Raw genomic sequence first — 18,547 nt, 5'->3', positions numbered from 1 at the left:
TTTACTATATGTTAGAGTTATTTTAGGTTTTATGTGTTATTTGGTAGGTTATTTTTTGGGTCTGGGAACGCTCAAAAATTTTTCCCGTGTAAATTAATGGTAATTGCTTCTTCACTTTACACCATTTCAGCACGAAAGGTTTCATAGGAATGCTCTACCTTAGCGGGGGAAATACGGGACAAGGGCGGTCCCATATGGGACAAACCAAATTAGCCCAATATACAGGATGTCCTGGCAAATACGGGACAGTTGGCAACCCTATGTTCAAGTTCAACAGTGCATGACAGGGAATGAGGAAAGATGCAGCTGACTCATATCGTTTCCTCACGGCCCAGTAGCACACGCTTTGCGGCCCGGTACCAATCCGTGGCCCGGTGGTTAGGGACCACTGTTCTTGAGCTAGCATGCAACTCATTGTACTTTTATAAAATAATCTTTCCAATGGCCTAACAGATAAACAAATGAAAACAGCGTGCATGACCTAATGCTAAAGCTCTAGCATTTCCAATCAAATACAACTGAGCTGGCTATAACAACACACGCAAATTACTAGAGGAACTCAGCAGGCCAGGTAGCATCTATGGAAAAGAGTACAGTTGACGTTTCAGGCCAAGACCCTTCGGCAGGACTGGAGAAAAATAGATGAGTAGATTTAAAAGGTGGGGAAAGGGGAGAGAGAAACACAAGGTGATAGGTGAACCCAGGAGGGGGAGGGGTGAAGTAAAGAGCTGGGAAGTTGATTGGTGAAAGAGATACAGGGCTGGAGAAGGGGGAAAACTAATAGAAGACAGAAGGACATAGAAGAAAAACAAGGGGGGTAGGGAGGAGCACCAGAAGGAGGCAATAGGGAGACAAGGAGATAAGGTGAGAGGGAGGAAGGGATGGGGAATGGTGAGGGGGTGGGGACATTACCAGAAGTTCAAGAAATCAATGTTCATGCAAACAGGTTGGTGGCTGCCCAGAGAGAATACAATGAGTTTTTCTCCAACCTGAGTGTGGCTTCTTCTCGATATATTGGAATGGGAAGTGGAATTAAAATCGGTGGCCACTGGGAGATCCTGTTTCTTCTGGCAGACAGAGAGTAGGTGCTCGACGAAGTGGTCTCCCAACCTATATTTGGTCTCCCTAATATACAGGAAGCCACAATGGATGACCCCAATTGACTCACAGGTGTTTGGGGCCCTGAATGGTAGTACGGGAAGAGGTGTAGGGGCAGGTGCAGCACTTCTTCTGCTTGCAAGGACAAGTGCCAGGAGTGGGGAGGGACAAATGAACAAGGGAGTCGCGTACAGAGTGATGCCTGCAGAAAGTGGGGAGGAGGTGGGAAAGATGTGCTTGGTGGTGGGATCCTGTTGGAGATGGCAGAAGCTCCAGAGAATTATGTTCTGGACGCGGAGGCTAGTGGGGTGGTAGGTGAGGACAAGAGGAACCCTATCCCTGGCAGGGTGGCGGGAGGATGGGGTAAGGGCAGATGTGTGTGAAATGGAAGCGTAGTGATGGAGGGCAGCGTTGATGGTGGAGGAAGAGAAGCTCCCATCTTTGAAAAAGGAGGACATCTCCTCTGTTCTTGAATGAAAAGCCTCATCCTGAGAGCAGATGTGGTGGAGACGGAATTGAGATGGCATTTTTACAAGTAACAGGGTGGGACGAGGTATAGTCAGGGTAGCTGTGAGAGTATGTGGGTTTATAATAGACATCAGTAGATAAGCTGTCTCCAGAGATAGAGGCAGTGAGATCAAGAAAGGGGAGGGAGGTGTTGGAAATGGACCAGGTGAATGAGGACAGGGTGGAAGTTGGGGGCAGTTGATGAAGTTGATGTGCTCCGCTTGGGTGCAGGAGACTGCACCAATGCAGACGTCGATTAGTGTAGGAAAAGTGGAGGATGGATGCCGGTGTAGGCTTGCAACATGGACTGTTCTGTGTAGCAGACAAAAAGGCAGTCATAGCTGGGACCCATGCGAGTGCCCATGGCTAGGCCTTTTGATTGAAGGAAGTGGGAGGAGCCAAATGAGAAATTATTAAGAGTGAGGACATTTTGTTAGACGGAGGAGAGTAATGGTGGAGGGGTACTGGTGCCATCTGGTGTCCAGAAAGAAACGGAGAGCTTTGAGGCCTACCTGGTGGGGGGGATGGAGGTGTACTGTATAGGAACTGGGGCCAGGGAATTTGAAATCATTGAAAAGATCCAGAACAGCAGTTGTGTTATTTAGTAACATCCTAAATGTTCAGATGGAAGACAAATGTTTTCCTTTTTTTTAATATAAAATGATTTAAAATACTGAATTAGATATATTTAATCAAATGATTGCTTTCAGAGCAAATCAAATTAAATTTGAAAATCATTTGCATAGCTCCTACATACTGTAAGTATTCTGCTCTTGATACAGTACTGTGCAACAGTCTTAGGCATATGAAAAAAAAATCTGTAAAGCTAAGATGCTTTCAAAAATAATGGAGTTTCTAAATTACAGAAGATGTACTATAAAGAGCAGTAAAAAAAACCCTAAATATCTATCTTTAATATGATTTCAATTTGCCTTTAAAACTGCATCAATTCTCTTAAGGAGGCATTAGTAATGATCTTTCAAGAATCACTGGATTCTAGAATGATTCCTCAGGACTGGAAAATTGCAAATGTCACTCCACTCTTCAAGAAGGGAAGGAGGCAGAAGAAAGGAAATTATAGGCCAGTTAGTCCGACCTCAGTAGTTGGGAAGATGTTGGAGTCAATTACTAAGGATGAGGTCTCGAGATACTTGGAGGCATATGATAAAATGGGCTGCAGACAGTATGGTTTCCTCAAGGGAAAATCCTGCCTGACAAATCTGTTGGAATTTTTTGAAGAAATAACAAGCAGAATTGACAACGGAGAATTGGTGGAAATTTTGTACTTGGACTTTCAGAAGGCCTTTGACAAGGTGCCACACACGAGGCTGCTTAACAAGACAAGTGTCCCATGGTAGTACAGGAAAGATACTAGCATGGATAGAGCATTGGCTGATGGGCAGGAGACAAAGAGCAGGAATAGAAGTAACTTTTCCGATTGGCTGCCAGTAACTAGCGGTGTTCTGCAGGAATTGGTGTTGTAAGTGCTTCTTTTTACATTGCACATTAATGATTTCAATGACAGCATTGATGGCTTTGTGGGCAAGTTTGTGGACAATACGAAGATAGGTGGAGGGACAGGTAGCGTTGAGAAAGCAGGAAAGCTGCAGAAGGAGTTGGACAAATAGGAAAATGGGCAAAGAAGTGGCAAATGGAATACAGTTTTGGGAAGCGTATGGTCATGCACTTTGGCAGAAGAAATAAAAGCACAGACTATTTTCTAAATGGGGGAAAAAAATTCAAAACTCTGAGATGCAAAGTTACTTGGGAGTTCTTGTGCAGGATTCCCTAAAAGTTAATTTGCAGGTTAAGTTAGTGGTGAAGAACGCAAATGTAATGTTAGCATTAATTTAGAAAGGACTAGAATATAAAAGCAAGGAAATAATGCTGAGGCTTTATAATGTACTGGTGAAGCCTCATTTGGAATACAGGTTTCCCCCGCCATCCGAAGGTAGAGCGTTCCTATGAAACGGTTCGTAAGCCGGAATGCCGTGAAGTGAAGAAGCAATTACCATTTATTTATATGGGAAAATTTTGTGAGCATTCGCAGACCCAAAAATAACCTACCAAATCATGCCAAATAACACATAAAACCTAAAATAACAGTAACATGTAGTAAAAGCAGGAATGATATGATAAATACACAGCCTATATAAAGTAGAAATACTTCTCTACAACGATTGCCTGCACTGATCTCCGAAGCGAAAATCTCACGCTCGCGCTCTCGGCAGAAAATCTCACGCAAGCGCTGTTGGCATAAATACGCTCTCCAGTAACCTTTAAACTATGAAGCTGCCAAATCTACCAGATAACACATAAAAATACACAGCCTATATAAAGTAGAAATAATGTATGTACAGTGTAGTATCACTTACCGGAATTGGGAAAACAGCGCCGAGCACACTGATGATGGTGTGTTAGACTGAGTCGTCGCAGGTTGAGGTGGCGCAGTGGCCCCCACCCTCCAGGCCGCCGACCTGATACATTGCCGCGAAGAACACAGCGGTAGCCAGGAGGCACACAGCACATCTTTAAGAAAAAAGCCGAAATAAACATGCTAATTAATTAGGTGCTGCAAGGCACGTAAATGTCGGCGCAGATCAGAGGCAATTGCCGATTGCATCGCCTCTGATCTGGGCCGACAATTACGAGCTAGGCAGCACCTAATTAATTAGCATGTTTATTTCAGCTTTTTTCTTAAAGATGTGCTGTGTGCCTCCCGGCTACCGCTGCATTCTCCGCGAATTGGTACAGTATCTGTCCGGGGCCCGGGGGTTGGGGTGGTGGGACACAGGGGTGTCATCTCATCTTCTCCTATGACTGCCCGCCTCGATGTCAAAGGTCGAGGTTCGTTGTCTGCTGTGGCTGATGTGGAAGGCTTGCTTGACTGCTGAGCCTCCCGCATTTTTCTATCATACAGTTCTTTGTAAGAACTCAAACCATCCTGCAAATATCCCCTAAACCGACATACCCTTTCAAAATTAAAGTCGTACTTTATCATTGCAGCGAAAATCTCACGCAGTTGCTTCACTTTTGCTACTGCATTTGGTTTCGATTGTTATCCTTTCCTCTTCCAATTGCATCAGCTCTCCATCTATCAGTTCTTGGTCATGGGATGCCAAAACCTCTTCAACATCATCTTCGTCAGCTTCCACAAGCCAAACTTTGTCCTTGCTTTGCTCACCACGATCGAAATGCTTATGTCTAGTTTTACGCTAAGTGTAACACCCTTACGAGCTCTTTCAGGCTTTTCCGACACCTTAGAACTCATCTTGCTAACGGCTGCTCAATGCAACGTGATTAAGTAATGCCGTTCCGAATCCAGGAGAGAGCAGCTGCTCGGGGCGCGCGCTGCCTTTTATTGCGTACTGATTTTTTATCGCGCGCTGCCCTTCTTTGTAACAGTGAAAACACGTTCTGAAAGCAAAAAACAGGGTACTAATGTAGGTCTTTTGTAACAGTGAGTTTTCGTAAAGCGAACGTTCGAAAAGCGGGGGACACCTGCATTGTGAGTAGTTTTGGGTCTCATATTTAAGAAAGGATGTGCTGAAATTGGAGAGGGTTCAGAGGAGGTTCACGAGATTGATTCTGCAAATGAAAGGCTTATCGTACAAGGAGCAACTGATGGCTCTCAGCCTTTACTTGCTAGAATTTGGAAGAATGATGGGGGGGGGCGTATTTTATTGAAACCTATCAAATGCTGAAAGGCCTAGATAAGAGTGGATGTGGAGAGGATATGTCTTATGGTGGAGAGTCTAGGACCAGAGGGCACAGCCTCAGAAAAGAGGAACATTCATTTAGAATGGAGATGAGGAGAAATTTCTTTAAACAGGAGGGTGGTGATTCTGTGGAATTTGCTGCTACAGGTGGCTGTGAAGGCTGAGTCATTGGGTGTATTTAAGGCAGAGGTTAATAAGCTCTTGATTAGTCAGGGCATAAAAGGTTTCGTGAAGAAGGCAGGAGAATGGGTTGAGGGGGAAATGAATCTGCCATGATGAAGTAGCGGAGCAGACTTGAGGGTTTGAATGCCCTAATTCTGCTCCTATGTCTTCCGGTCTTAGATACACTGTCATGCAGTTTTATAAGAAAATTGGCTGGAAGGTTGTTCTAAGCATCTTGGAGAACTTGCCACAGTTCTTCAGCAGACTTCTGGCTAACTCACTTGCTACTGTCTCTCCAGGTAATCCCAAACCTCAATGTTGAGATCAGGGCTTTGTGCAGACCACACCATCTGAAACCATATTAAAAAATCTAGCGTGCCTAAGAGTTTTGCACCATAGAAATTGAAAAAGTGTGGGGAAAAATTGTTTAAAAAAATGTACTGGACAATTTTTTGAAAAATATTGAGAATAATTCATTGGGGGCAGAAGGAAGAGGTAGATCAGAATGCTAACTATTAGGTAATAATTCCAATCACTTATTTTAAAAACATGATTGCATCTTTCCTCATGTATCCTGTCATGAACACCCAATGACCATCTATAATGCAGTCTATTGAACCAGTTCTGGAAGATGTTCAAGTTACTCTTCAGCATAAGGAAAAAATGAATAATCACAACAAGTAGCAACAAAGGGCAGGGTGTGCACAGAAATCTCTACTTCCTGTTCAGACCTGCGACTTTTAGATTTATATTGGTTCTTATTCAACAGCATTTTTTAAAAATCATTTATTCAGATCAGAAAGAGGCAAAAGTGTAAACTTTGTACTAATAAGGAGATTCATGTACATAATCAAAGTTTGTACACGGTTCCGGGGAAGCAACAACATATACATTATTGTTAAGCACAGACCATTTGGCATGTTTTTCCTACCACAGCAGTTCATAAAAATCAATGTATTTGAATAATCCCTTATCTCGATGTCCCTTGAGGCTAAAAGCTATCTCAGCCTCGAATACAACAGAAGGCTGGATATCTGCATTCTGACCCCTGCATAAAAGAAATTTCTTTGTTCAGCTCACAATGGCCAACACTTTTCCTTCAGCCATAACTACTTTTAACATTCTCAACACAGATTGGGGAATGGGTTTGGGAAAATGAAAAATCAACATCATGTGCAAGACAAATAAAACAATTTTTAAAAATGTGCCTTTAATGTAGATATATTTATGAGCACATAAATCCTGACTCCAAGCATAGGAAACTTAAGTTTCCTGAACAGAAACTGTGAGTCAACAGTCCTGTAGTCACCTGGCTCCATTATCTATCTGGCAGTAGTGAAAGAAATATCTGCAATTAACCTCTTCCAATGTTTACACCCAATTGCCCTTCAAGAAAACCACTCTTCTCAGTTATATGCCACCCCATGGCAACACCAGGGAACAGCTGCATTTTCCAACTGCTTGCTGATGATTTTTAACCACCACCTCTCCACTCTCCCACCATCAAGATATGTCAGACAAACAACTTAACTGCAGCAAATTGGTCTTCAACTAAAAATCCGAAAAAGGAGCAACTGAACCCTTGGGTTTCCTGCACTATTTGATGAGATCGTGGGTGATTGATTGCAAGTTGAATACCACAATTTCATTTAATGCAAGTACCCATATATCCCCTTGCTTACCAAGACACTATCAACCTTTCTGTTAAAATACGGAAAGACTCTCTTCCTAAAATAAAGGAATGAAAGTAAAATTCCAAAGACTCACGACCTCAAAGAAACAAAATGGACAACTCGTTAGGATCACAAACAAGAGAAAATCTGCAGATGCTGGAAATCCAAGCAACACACACAAAATGCTGGAGGAACTCAGCAGGCCAGGTAGCATCTATGGGAAAAAAGTACAGTTGTTTTGGGCCGAGACCCCTCAGCAGGACAGATCACAGATCACTCGTTCTGATCACAGGATCTTAGTTTCAGACAATTCCCATCTCTCCCCAAAATCTAGTAGTTGCAGAATATGACGTCTACTTTCCTTATAAGACAATCCTCCCAATTTCAAGTATTAGCCTAGAAAAGGGAAAACTACAAGTCCCTAAGCCCGGTCTCTATCTGACAGTGTGAAGCGACTTGAGACTATTTACACCCTTAGTATATTTACTCATACAATAAGACTTCAGCCCATATACTTGGTGCCAATGAAAGACCACTTAGTTCCACAGTTGTTACATCATATTTGTAGCTGGTCAGCTCATCTGCTGCTAAAATGCTTGTCTATACTTATTACCTCTACTGTTTACTATTCCAATGCACTCCCAATGCCTCCCTCATTCTACCCTCTGTAAACTTGCTCAAAAGTCTGCTGCAAATGTCAAACTCCATTCACCTATTACCTTCAATACAGAATACTTTGACTCTCAATTTTGAAAATCACTTGCCTATCTTCAAATCCTTTTGGACAGTTATCAAAGTTGCTCATCTCCTCTAGTTGCATTACAGTTACCTCAAGGAGCCAAATGACATCCTCATTCCCCCATTTCCTGTTAGAAGACAGCTCAGACCTAGAGACTCTACAGATGTTGGGGAATGCCAAGCAACACACACAAAATGCTAGAGGAACTCATTGGCTGATCAGAGGTGGAAAGGGTCATTCTTGAGTGTCAATATTGCAGAGGACCTGTCCTAGACCCATCATATAAATGTAATTGCAAAGAAACCACGACAGCACCTCTATTCTTTAGGCTTCTGCAGAGATTCCGCATGTCATCAAAATCCTTAAACTTCTCTCGATGTGTAGTGGAAAGTATATTGCCTGGTTGCATTATGGCCTGGTATGGGAACACCAATGCTTTTGAGTGGAAAGTCCTACAAAAGGTAGTGGATTTGGCCCAGTACATCATGGTAAAGCCCTCCCAACCATTGAGTACATCTACATGAAACACTGCTGTAAGACAGCAGTATCCATCAAAGATCCTCACCACCCAAGCCATACTCTTTTCTCACTGCTGGTACAAATGCCTCAGGACTTGCACCACTAGGTTCAAAAACAGTTACTACCCCTCAACCATCAAGCTCTTGAACAAAAGAGGAAAACTACACTCATCTATTGACATGTTCTCATAACCAATGATCTCAATTAAGGACTCTATCTTGTTATTTCATGTTCTCTTTTTCTACTGCTATTTATTCATTAACATTTGCAGTTTGTCACCTTCTATGCTCTTGCTCTTTCACTGATCCTGCTTACAGTTACTGTTCTATAGATTTGCTGAGTATTCCCGCAAGAAAAAGAATCTCAGGGTCGTATGTGGTGACGTGTATATACTCTGATAATGAAATTTACTTCGAACTTGAACTTTTTTTAAAAAACTTCTTCTTCAAAATATGTAGGCATGCAAAAATGAACAAATTTAAAATTAATCTTTTGTTCATTTGTTTCTTCACTGATGATTATAAATAACAGATAAAATATGAATACCTTTTCAGAATTCATTTTCATAATGCTGCCTGACCTGCTGAGTTTCTCCAGCATTATGTGTGTGAATACCTCTTGCATGAACACTAAGTTTCATACCGTTATGCAGTACACCCAAGGAGTAAATCTAAACTTTTCACTGATTCGTGCCAGTAGATATTTGGATGCTGTAAAACAGCATTTCACCAATTCACTAATGTGTGATTAAATATGTTTTCAAATACCAATTAAAATCCCAAGGATTTATCAAAAGGGCATCTTGGCTCTTTGACAGATGAAAACAGAAATCTCTGAGCATTCTCAATGAAAACGGAACGCTATCCCTTGACATTTGGCTCTGGGTGTTAAGCCTCTTCTCATTAATCCATTCCAAAAATACACATAAAAATTGAAAACATTTTTTTTGGTATCACAGCATCAAAAATTGCTTTCTTATCCATGCTCTGCTTAGAAATCCATATTGCCCAGTGTAGGAATTCTCCAAAAATCCCAAGATAGATTCAACACCTACTGGCTTCTTATAACCTTCCAGATCAACGCAAGTATTTTCCCCACTATATCCATCTTAGCATTAGACAGATCTATGTCACACCTCATTTGAATGATCAGAGATTCAATTGTTCAACTATTAGTCAGTATTGCAGAACATCAATAATGTTTGTATTTTAGCCATAGTTTGGAATACATAATTTTTACCTTCTAATGTAGAAACATAGGTGCTACCAATTTAGCCAAATACATGGTTACAGCTTTTGCCCATGCCAATTTTTCTCCAACTTCCATGATATAAAAGGGCAGGTGGAAGTATTTTAAAGGTCACCATTGTCATGAAATAGAGAAGACTGCACAAAAGGGGCATTAAAAAAAAAGTTGAATGTGTTTTTGGAGCTTTCCCTAAACAGTAAGGCTAATCAACACCTCCATCCACTAACCCACCCCTCCACACCCACAGCCACCACTATTTTATCATTTCCTGTCAGTCTCCTTATGTACAGACATTCCTGTGCCTAGTACACTATACGGATATACAATCTATGCATATAAGCCATATTATGCATTTACATTTATTTTGTCATTTTATATTATTGTGTTCCTTATCATATTGGTCTTTTTTCTGTGTTGCATTGGAGCCAGAGTAACAAGTATTTTGTTCTTCTTTACAATTGTGTACTGGGAATTACAGTCAATAATCTTAAATCTGGAATCTTGGAGAGAAACATTTGAGGGATCAGTAGCAAAGCACGGGATTTTCTTACAAACAGGATTGCCCAGCTGTCTGCCCAAAATATTCCGTCTGCTTTATTTTTTAAAAAAACAAAAATAAAGCATTTAATTTTAGCAAGTGGTGGAGCTGAGATTGCAGGCTTACCATAACCCACCTCTTTCCCGAAAAATTGCCAAATCTGATCAATTACAGCTTCTATGAAGTCACAGGGAATTCCAGGTAGATCCTTAGCCCATCTAATCTGAGCAATAATCAACACAGAGTGGAACTCTTTGTAAGTGCAAGGTTTCACAAATCATCTAACAGAGAAAGAAACAAATACATGAACGTTAATAAATGCAAAGAAATTCCTGTGGTCTTTCAATTTGATTCAAATTCTAAAGTACATAACATTGCTTTTTACTAATGGCTTACACTGAAATTTATATATTTCTGTTTGAAATTTGTGCTTCTTTTAACTGAACTCAAAATGCTGTAATATTTGGTTTTATATTTAACTACAGAGTGAGCTCTTAACAAGCCACTGAGAAGCAGCAGCAAGCTTCAGAAAATATTGGATAAGAGTTATTTTTTTTCTTAAATAAACTGCAACTAATTCTACATTTTTTTTTCTAATGAAGGAAATACATCTCAAAACTCAATTTTGAAACTTTGGACTGAAGGTTGAAGACAAATCTCAGGGTTGTACACTACATATATGCTTTGATAATAAACACACTTTTAACCTTTGCCACTACAAAAGGCACTTCTCCATATTAGATTCACATTACTGATGGAGCAACTTTCATATTGTTCATTCATAGTGAGAAGACATGTCATAAAATTGAGGAACTACAGTACGCAAACACAAGGAATTCTGCAGATGCTGGAAATTCAAGCAACATACATCAAAGTTGCTGGTGAACACAGCAGGCCAGGCAGCATCTCTAGGAAGAGGTACAGTCGACGTTTCAGGCTGAGACCCGAAACCTGGGTCTCGGCCTGAAATGCCGACTGTACTTCTTCCTAGAGATGCTGCCTGGCCTGCTGTGTTCACCAGCAAATTTGATGTGTGTTGAGGAACTACAGTATATTTGTTCTATCCCCTTCCACCCTTTTCAAGATGTCACATTCTAAATTCTGGATCAAACTTGCTTGAAGAACAAAGTTAAGAAACAATCCCACATTAAGGCCAAGATGTTTGAAACTGTCTTCTATATTCTTTGCGTTAGCCACTCTCTTCAGCAGTACTGCTTTCATACCATTTCTTCTGAAGCAGCCCTTAGTATTGAGAATGACTTGAACACATTCCACTCATATGAAAGAGCTATAATTTGTTCCATACATGGTACAGAAGACAGCTTTAGTACCACCGGAAGTTCTATTTTGGGATAGTTAGGTTGTGCACCTTTGCTTTGCAAATGCTGAATACAAGACTCAAAATTGTTTAATGTCATTTTCAGTACACAGGTGTAAAAGAGAACAAGATAATTGCTACTCCAGATCCAATACAGCAACCAAAAAATATGAAGAACACAATAAAAAAAACACAATAAATACAAATACACAAGATAGCTTATATGCATAAACTAAGTGTGTCCATAAAATGACACTACATACAGGAGTGTCTGTACACAAGGCCCTTCATCTCATGCTTTATTGAACAGGTCAATGAGTTGGAGCTTCACCTCCAAAAGCTGGGTCTGAGAATTGTCCTTATGCATACCTCAATGCTACATGAAAAACATGCAAGTAAACAGCCAAATTTTTCATCCCAAAGATTTTCTCTTAACTGAAACACACTCCCTCATTAATGTAATGGAGTACTTACGCTGCAAGGATAGCAGCAAGTCAAACACTAGCTATTTATTACTAAACTTCCGTTATTACAGTTACAGGCATCCTCGTTGATGCAGAAGATAAACTGACCATAATCTACAGACCAGAGCAAGAAAAGATTACGTAAAAGTAAAACATCTCCAGAAATTGTGCTAAGTATTGTGCTAATTGATTTGTTTAAAAACAATACTTTTTTTTGTCTTTATACAATTTCTTGATGAGCATAAAAATGAACTTGCCAATCAGATCTTTTCCTACAACATCACCCCATCCCCATAATCTTAAAAAATGTTAATGAGTGAGGAGGCATTATTATCTTTGGGCCAGTAACATGGAAATGCGGTGCCCAACATCAGTCATTCACCTTTTCATCCAATAATGAAGACAAATGAAATAAAGACACATTTGCATCCATGGCTGTAACACTGATGGATGCATCGTGTTATGGAATGAACACAGGGTTACTGCAGCTTCCCAGACAAACCACCAACCACACATACAGCTCACACTCGGCATCCTTCTCCTCAGACTTCGGAAAGCGACCATAAGAAATACATTACAAACATTTAAAGATAGATTATTGCTTAAGATAACCATACGAACCTGACCTCGGCCTCCTCGAGGCAAAGCCTATATCGCACAAACCTCTTCAACACCTCCCTGTCCACCTTACGCTCAGCCTCCGCATGCCGCTGCCAAGCCCAACCCGCACGAGTGACAGGCGTCCGCTTCTACCAATAGAAATAGAATACCTCACTGGACTCACCAATCCACTATCATGTTTCATTGATATACATGAACGGGAATGGAGTGGAACAGGAGTTGTCACTGGCTGCAGCATGAATCGCCTTCTGATATGTCAATCATCGGGAGGGCGTTGCGGTGCAAGTCGGAGAGTGGTTGGGACATGTCCGCAATTTAATGCGTAGACCGTGGGTTTAGGCAAAAAAAAAGAGGTAGCCAAATGGTAGAATGGGATGAACATATGATATGAGGAAAATTGAGTCGTACAAAACTAAAACAAGCTTTTCGGCCAACATTTTAACCCTCTAGTACCCATTTCTATACTAAATGCACCATTTCGTCATTAGCATTCTACGTCTCGGCGATCCAGGTTCTTGCCCGGATACTTAGCAAACGTGAGAGTTTCTGCCTCCACCACCTATTCTGGAAGTGCTTTCCATGTTCGACTATTTGAAAAAAAGTTCTTCCTCTGATCCTCAGCGTATATCTTCAGGGTTTCGTCATCTCTGCTATGGGGATAAAAGTGTCTTACTTTTGAATCCGTGGAATTCATTGCCACAAACGGTTGTGGAGGCCAGATCATTAGATCTATTTAAAGTAGAGATTGATAGGCTCTTGATTAATAAGGAGGTCAAAGGTTCCAGGGAGAAGGCTAAATAAAGTATAATAAATCACCCATGATCAAATGGTGGAGCAGATTCAATGGACTGAGTATCTTAATCCCCACTTCCATGTCTAATAGTATACTTCAGCAGGCTATCCCCCATCCCAAAGTCTCTTCCACTCCAAGGAAAACAAACGAATCCTTGTACTGCAACAAACAATCTGCGGGGGAAGTCAGCTGGTAGAGTAGTATCTGAGAGCCATAGAGAAATAAGGCACAGAAACAACACCCTCAGCCCATCTAGTCCATGCTGAAAACATTTAAACTGCCTACTCCCATCGACCTGCACCAGGACTATAGCCTTCCGTATCCCTCCTATCCATCCATGTACCTATCCAAACTTCTCTTAAACGTTGAAATTAAGCCAGCATGCACTACTTTGTGCTGGCTGCTCATTCCACACTCACAATCCTCTGAGTGAATAAGTTTCCCCTTAAACTTCTCACCTTTCACCTTTAACCTCTGTTTTAGTCCCACCCAATCTCAGTGGAAAATGCCTGCTTGCATTTACCCTACCCATACCCCTCATAATTTTCAAAGGTTTCAAAGCTACATTTAATGTCAGAGAAACGTATCCAGTATACATCCTGAAGTGCTTTGGATACCTCTATCAAATCTCCTCTCAAACCCTATGCTCTGCAGAAAACAGTCCTAACCTATTCAATTTATGAGAATGATTCGTGCACCAAAAGTAAGGGATGGTGGCAATTGACGTTTTGAGTCAAAGTCGATGAAAACACCGCATTCTAGCAAGTTGCTGGTGAAGTTCCTCTGCACCTTCACAATTGCAATTACATTCAATACCCCAACTGTGGCTTAACCAACATTTTATAATGTTGTACCATTGGCAGCTTTTAAGTTCTGTCACCCGGATAAGGCAGGCAAGTAAATTGCATGTCTTCTTCGCAACGCTACCTGTGATCCTTGGTCTTATACACCATTTTCTCTGTTCCTCAGTACTTCCTAGGCGTTGTGTATGCCCAAATTATATTGGTCTCCCCAAAGTGCATTACTTCACACTTCAGGATTAAAATTCCATCTGCCATTGCCCAGGCCATTTTACAAAGAGAATCATTGTCAATATTATACTGTATCCTTCAACTATCCTGCCGTCAGCACAACAAATTTTCGTGCCCTCTAGAAACTTACTAATATCTCCTATATTGTTAATATATACAGTATAAAACAAAGAACTGATCTCAGCATTCATGGCTGTGAGAAAACCACTGGTCACAAATTGTCTTGAATCCCACCATAGCTGTCTGCCTGCTCTAATCCCCCTGTGGGATCTTGTCAAAGACCATAGTGAAGTCCATGTAGATAACGTAATATGCATTGCCCTCATCAATAAATTATCTCTTCAATAATACAATCAAATTGGATCTCCCCTATCACAGCCATGTTGTCTATCTTAAATTAATCCTCACCTTTCCAAGCATACATTAATCCTCCCCTTCTGGTTTTGACTCTTTCATCTCAATAGTGTGCTGGATCTGAAACATACAGTATGTGCCCTGCTCACAGATTATCACTCTGGAAGTATAACTAATTAAAACCAGTGAAATTGCCATCTAATTATCAAAATAATCAGTGTAAAGCAAAATAAGTTAATAAAATAGTAATTACTTTGACTTCCCAGCACCACTTCATTGCCGATCAAAATCAAGAAGTTTGTAATGATGTAGAATTCAATTTCAATTGTGTGACAAGGATGTGCATGGAACTAGAAAACTGTCCACAAAGTTTAAAGGTAAGTTGGGATAAGAGATGAATCCAAGAGAGCTGAGGCCACATTTGAGGCTAATTTGAGGATAACAATCACAGATAACATCATGGAAAACAGCCTTCCTTCCATGGACTCTGTATACCTCTCACTGCCTGGGTAAAGTAGTCAGCATAATGAAAAACCACATCTGCCAGGAAGATTCTCTCTTCTCTCCTCTTCTATTGGGGAGAAGATACAAAAGCCTGAAGGCACATATCTCCAAACTCAAGGACAGCTTCCAAACTATCTAGTACAATAAGATGGAATGTTGACCTCACAATTTACCTTGCAATGAACTTGCACCCTTATCATTTACCTGCACTGCATTTTATCTGTAGCCGTTACACATTATTCTGCATTGTTATTGTTTATCATGTACTACCTTAATGGATAGTGTAATAATTTGATCTGTATGAACAGAATGCAAAATACTGTAACAGTATATGTGACGATAGTATTATTTCTTATTTTTTATTCTTTCTTACTTCTCTTCTAATATTTGTATATCTGTGCACTTGTAATGCTTTGTGACACTGCAATTTCCTTTGGGATCAATAAAGTATTTATCTATCTAATAAACCACTTCAAACGAGAAATGCAGAAGCACTCTACCAATCAAGAAAACTACAGTAGAGGTACATAATTTTGATTAAATACATCAACAAAAAAAAACATACAGACTTTATTTGTTGAGAATTACAAAAAACAATTTCAGAAGTGAACAAGTTCCAGAAAAAACTGTTCCTACATAGTAGTATTTGTACAGCATAATGAATTCTAACCATTTCAATTTTTTGTGGTTTAATGTACTTTATGCCACAAAAATTAAGGCTTTATTAAGCCTTTATTTTTTAAAAAATCAGTAGATTTGATGATCATTACAATAAGCAAATAGCTCTTTATTAAATTCACCAACATTTTTTTTCCTTACATGCAGTATTCTTCAGGATGGAATTATTGCAGTTTAAATACCACAGCAAAGAGAATTTATTGATGTGAACTTACTTCCTGAATACAGTAAATATTCCTTGGCTTGGCAGATGGAAGAAAGACATAGAATGAGATAAATATGATAAAGAAAGGAAATGCTGAAACACATTTCTAAGTAAAATTTCAGATTTAGCATCACAGTACAGGCCCTTTGGCCCACAATATTGTGCTGACCTTTCTGTGTTCCTCTTTCTGCTCAAAAGGATAATTTGAAGTATCAGGATTAAAACTGACAGATTTTAGACAGGTAAAGGCATCATGTGACATGGAGAAACTGTGAATAAAGTGGCATTAAACTAAAAATATACCATAATCTGAGTGAATGGCCTTCTCCAAGTAATGTGCTCCTATGCTGCAATTTTAAAAAAATAATTACATGAATAAATTAACATTCTGATCATTAAAGTTACCGGCTTTCACTACTTCCTCTGATCATATTTCAGCAAATGTTTGATCCAATTCAGTAAGGTGTTTTTTGTACTATTTTCTTCAGTTGATTTTCCAATAATCTCTGACGTGGCTTTGTTTGCCTCCGTTAACATATCATAGTTTTTCAATATGACAGCAATCTCCTTATCTGGGTTAAAGTGCAGCATCTGTCTGTTCAGTAGAGGTACAATCAAATTGAATCTATCTATCGTTTTATTAAGTTGCTTAATATCATTTCTGAATTGCTCACAGATTAGGTTCCAATGTTTCTGAGTATGGACAGTCAGGGGCTCACCAAGCTTTTTCCTGTAACTCATCATGTCACTTCTGAGTTTCTCTATAGTTTGCTTTATTTCTTTACGCAAAGCAATCCACTCTGGTTGATACCCATTTTCTATGAGGATCCTGTTCAGATTGTGTGTCATGGGATCGATGTATGGATATTGTGCAAACTTCTGCAGTGGTTTCCCTTTACCGCTAAGATTATCAAAGTCACCTTTGGCCATTGACTCCTGGATGAGATCTTCCACCAACCGTTCCACTGCTTGGGTTATTTTTGTTTTCTTGCCATGCTGGATATCCATCACCATCATAGTATTTTCCAGATCCTGAGCTTGTAGTTTCTGTTTTCTGTAATCCAACACTTGATCACTTGCACGACTGACTCTGAACTTCCTATACTGCTTCTCTCTTTGACTAGGTGTACCAGTACCAATGCCTTCAAAGCTCAGATACTGTCTGTGCTGAGGTGCCAGGTACTTGGATTGTTCTTCTTCTTCATCCATTCTTTGATCAGGCCCTGCCTTTCCTTTCTCTGCTAAATGCTTGACAATAGCTTTGTAGGCTTCTTCGACTTGCATGAACTTTTGAGGATCAGCGCCGTCAGAGCCACTATCTGGATGATATAATTTGGCAAGTTTGACATAGGCTTCCTTCGCTTCATCGTGGTTGCAGTTTTCCTGTACATTAAGCAATCTGTAACAATCTTGGAGGTGTTTGCTCACAGTTCGGTGACCCGAGAGCATCCGAGCACCGCGAAGGCAAGTCATCACCCAGTTTGCCTTTGCTGTTAACATGTTCTCCCTGGAGTGACGCCTTCGATGGGAAACACAATCACTGACAGAATCACTTGATGCACGTTTTAATAAAACCTTTGGTATTAAAAAAATCCCATTTTCTGAGCAACAGCGTTACATCTGGCAAAGGGGGTGAATCAACTTGCCTTTACGTGCATTTTTTTTAAGCTGTTGGATTCCTTCTGCCCTCATCACCAAAATTAAAGTATTCGGGACATGATATTACCAGAAGGAAACTGCGACCGGAAACCACAGGCCGAGAGGTCATCAGAGACGGAAGCAATGGGTTTGTGTTTAAATTGGCTCCTGGGAGCTGTAGTTCCAACAAACATTTCTCAAAACTTCACGGCATAGCGCACTCCTGTGGATGGCAGTGCGGTGCGCCCGACAAATTTTCAAACTTTGCAGCATTCCAGAATGGAATTACAGCATTTAATTTTAAAATCCTTTTGTCAAACGTTAGGCCGCAAATTCTCGCTTAGTATTGGACGAAAAGAATTATTATATGTACACTAATACGGAGTGACAATCATTTCGTTCTCCTTTACAGGTGCATTGACGAGTAACAATACAAAATCTTGAATAAAATTTGCCACAGAAAAAACAAATAGATTTGCAATTTGCACCATAAAACACTTAAAATAGTACCAAAATATTTTTCCCCTGAAAGAGGCGAGACTCAATACCAAAACGATGATTTCCAATGTACTGCAGTGCAATCTGGTTTGAAAAGATTTGACACTTAGTAGGAGAGAGATCGGACTTGAACGTCGGGCCGTAGAGAACTTCCAAATGTAAGAGAATATGTAACAAGTGCCCTTAAAATCAAATATGACAATCATGTAGCACGGGGCGTGGATGCTTATTTGATTCACC

At 40.3% G+C, this 18,547-nt stretch overlaps 2 protein-coding genes across 6 annotated transcripts in view; both read right to left on the bottom strand.

The window, feature by feature from the left end:
• LOC134347884 (transmembrane protein 50B) overlaps positions 1 to 12,730 on the bottom strand; it is a 90,282-nt gene extending 77,552 nt beyond the window's left edge. The window contains exons 1-2 of one of the 5 annotated variants that reach the window (XM_063050455.1): positions 12,607 to 12,730; positions 10,330 to 10,484 (exon numbers count right to left, since the gene is read on the bottom strand). The gene's annotated coding sequence lies outside the window, so the exon portion shown is untranslated. The remainder of the gene's footprint in view (positions 1 to 10,329; positions 10,485 to 12,606) is intronic. The other 4 variants (XM_063050453.1, XM_063050456.1, XM_063050454.1 and 1 more) reach the window with 4 other exon arrangements.
• A 3,140-nt stretch (positions 12,731 to 15,870) lies between these two features.
• Positions 15,871 to 17,915, bottom strand: dnajc28 (DnaJ (Hsp40) homolog, subfamily C, member 28). Its single transcript, XM_063050452.1, has one exon. It carries the CDS (start codon positions 17,669 to 17,671, stop codon positions 16,586 to 16,588), a length of 1,086 nt encoding a protein of 361 aa, XP_062906522.1. The 5' UTR covers positions 17,672 to 17,915; the 3' UTR covers positions 15,871 to 16,585.
• Between the last annotated feature and the right edge of the window lie 632 nt (positions 17,916 to 18,547).

This window comes from Mobula hypostoma, chromosome 6 (genome assembly GCF_963921235.1).
Source record: "Mobula hypostoma chromosome 6, sMobHyp1.1, whole genome shotgun sequence".
NCBI lineage: Eukaryota > Metazoa > Chordata > Chondrichthyes > Myliobatiformes > Myliobatidae > Mobula > Mobula hypostoma.
The sequence above is the reverse complement of the archived record's forward strand: the minus strand, read 5'-3'. Positions and strand labels throughout refer to the sequence as shown.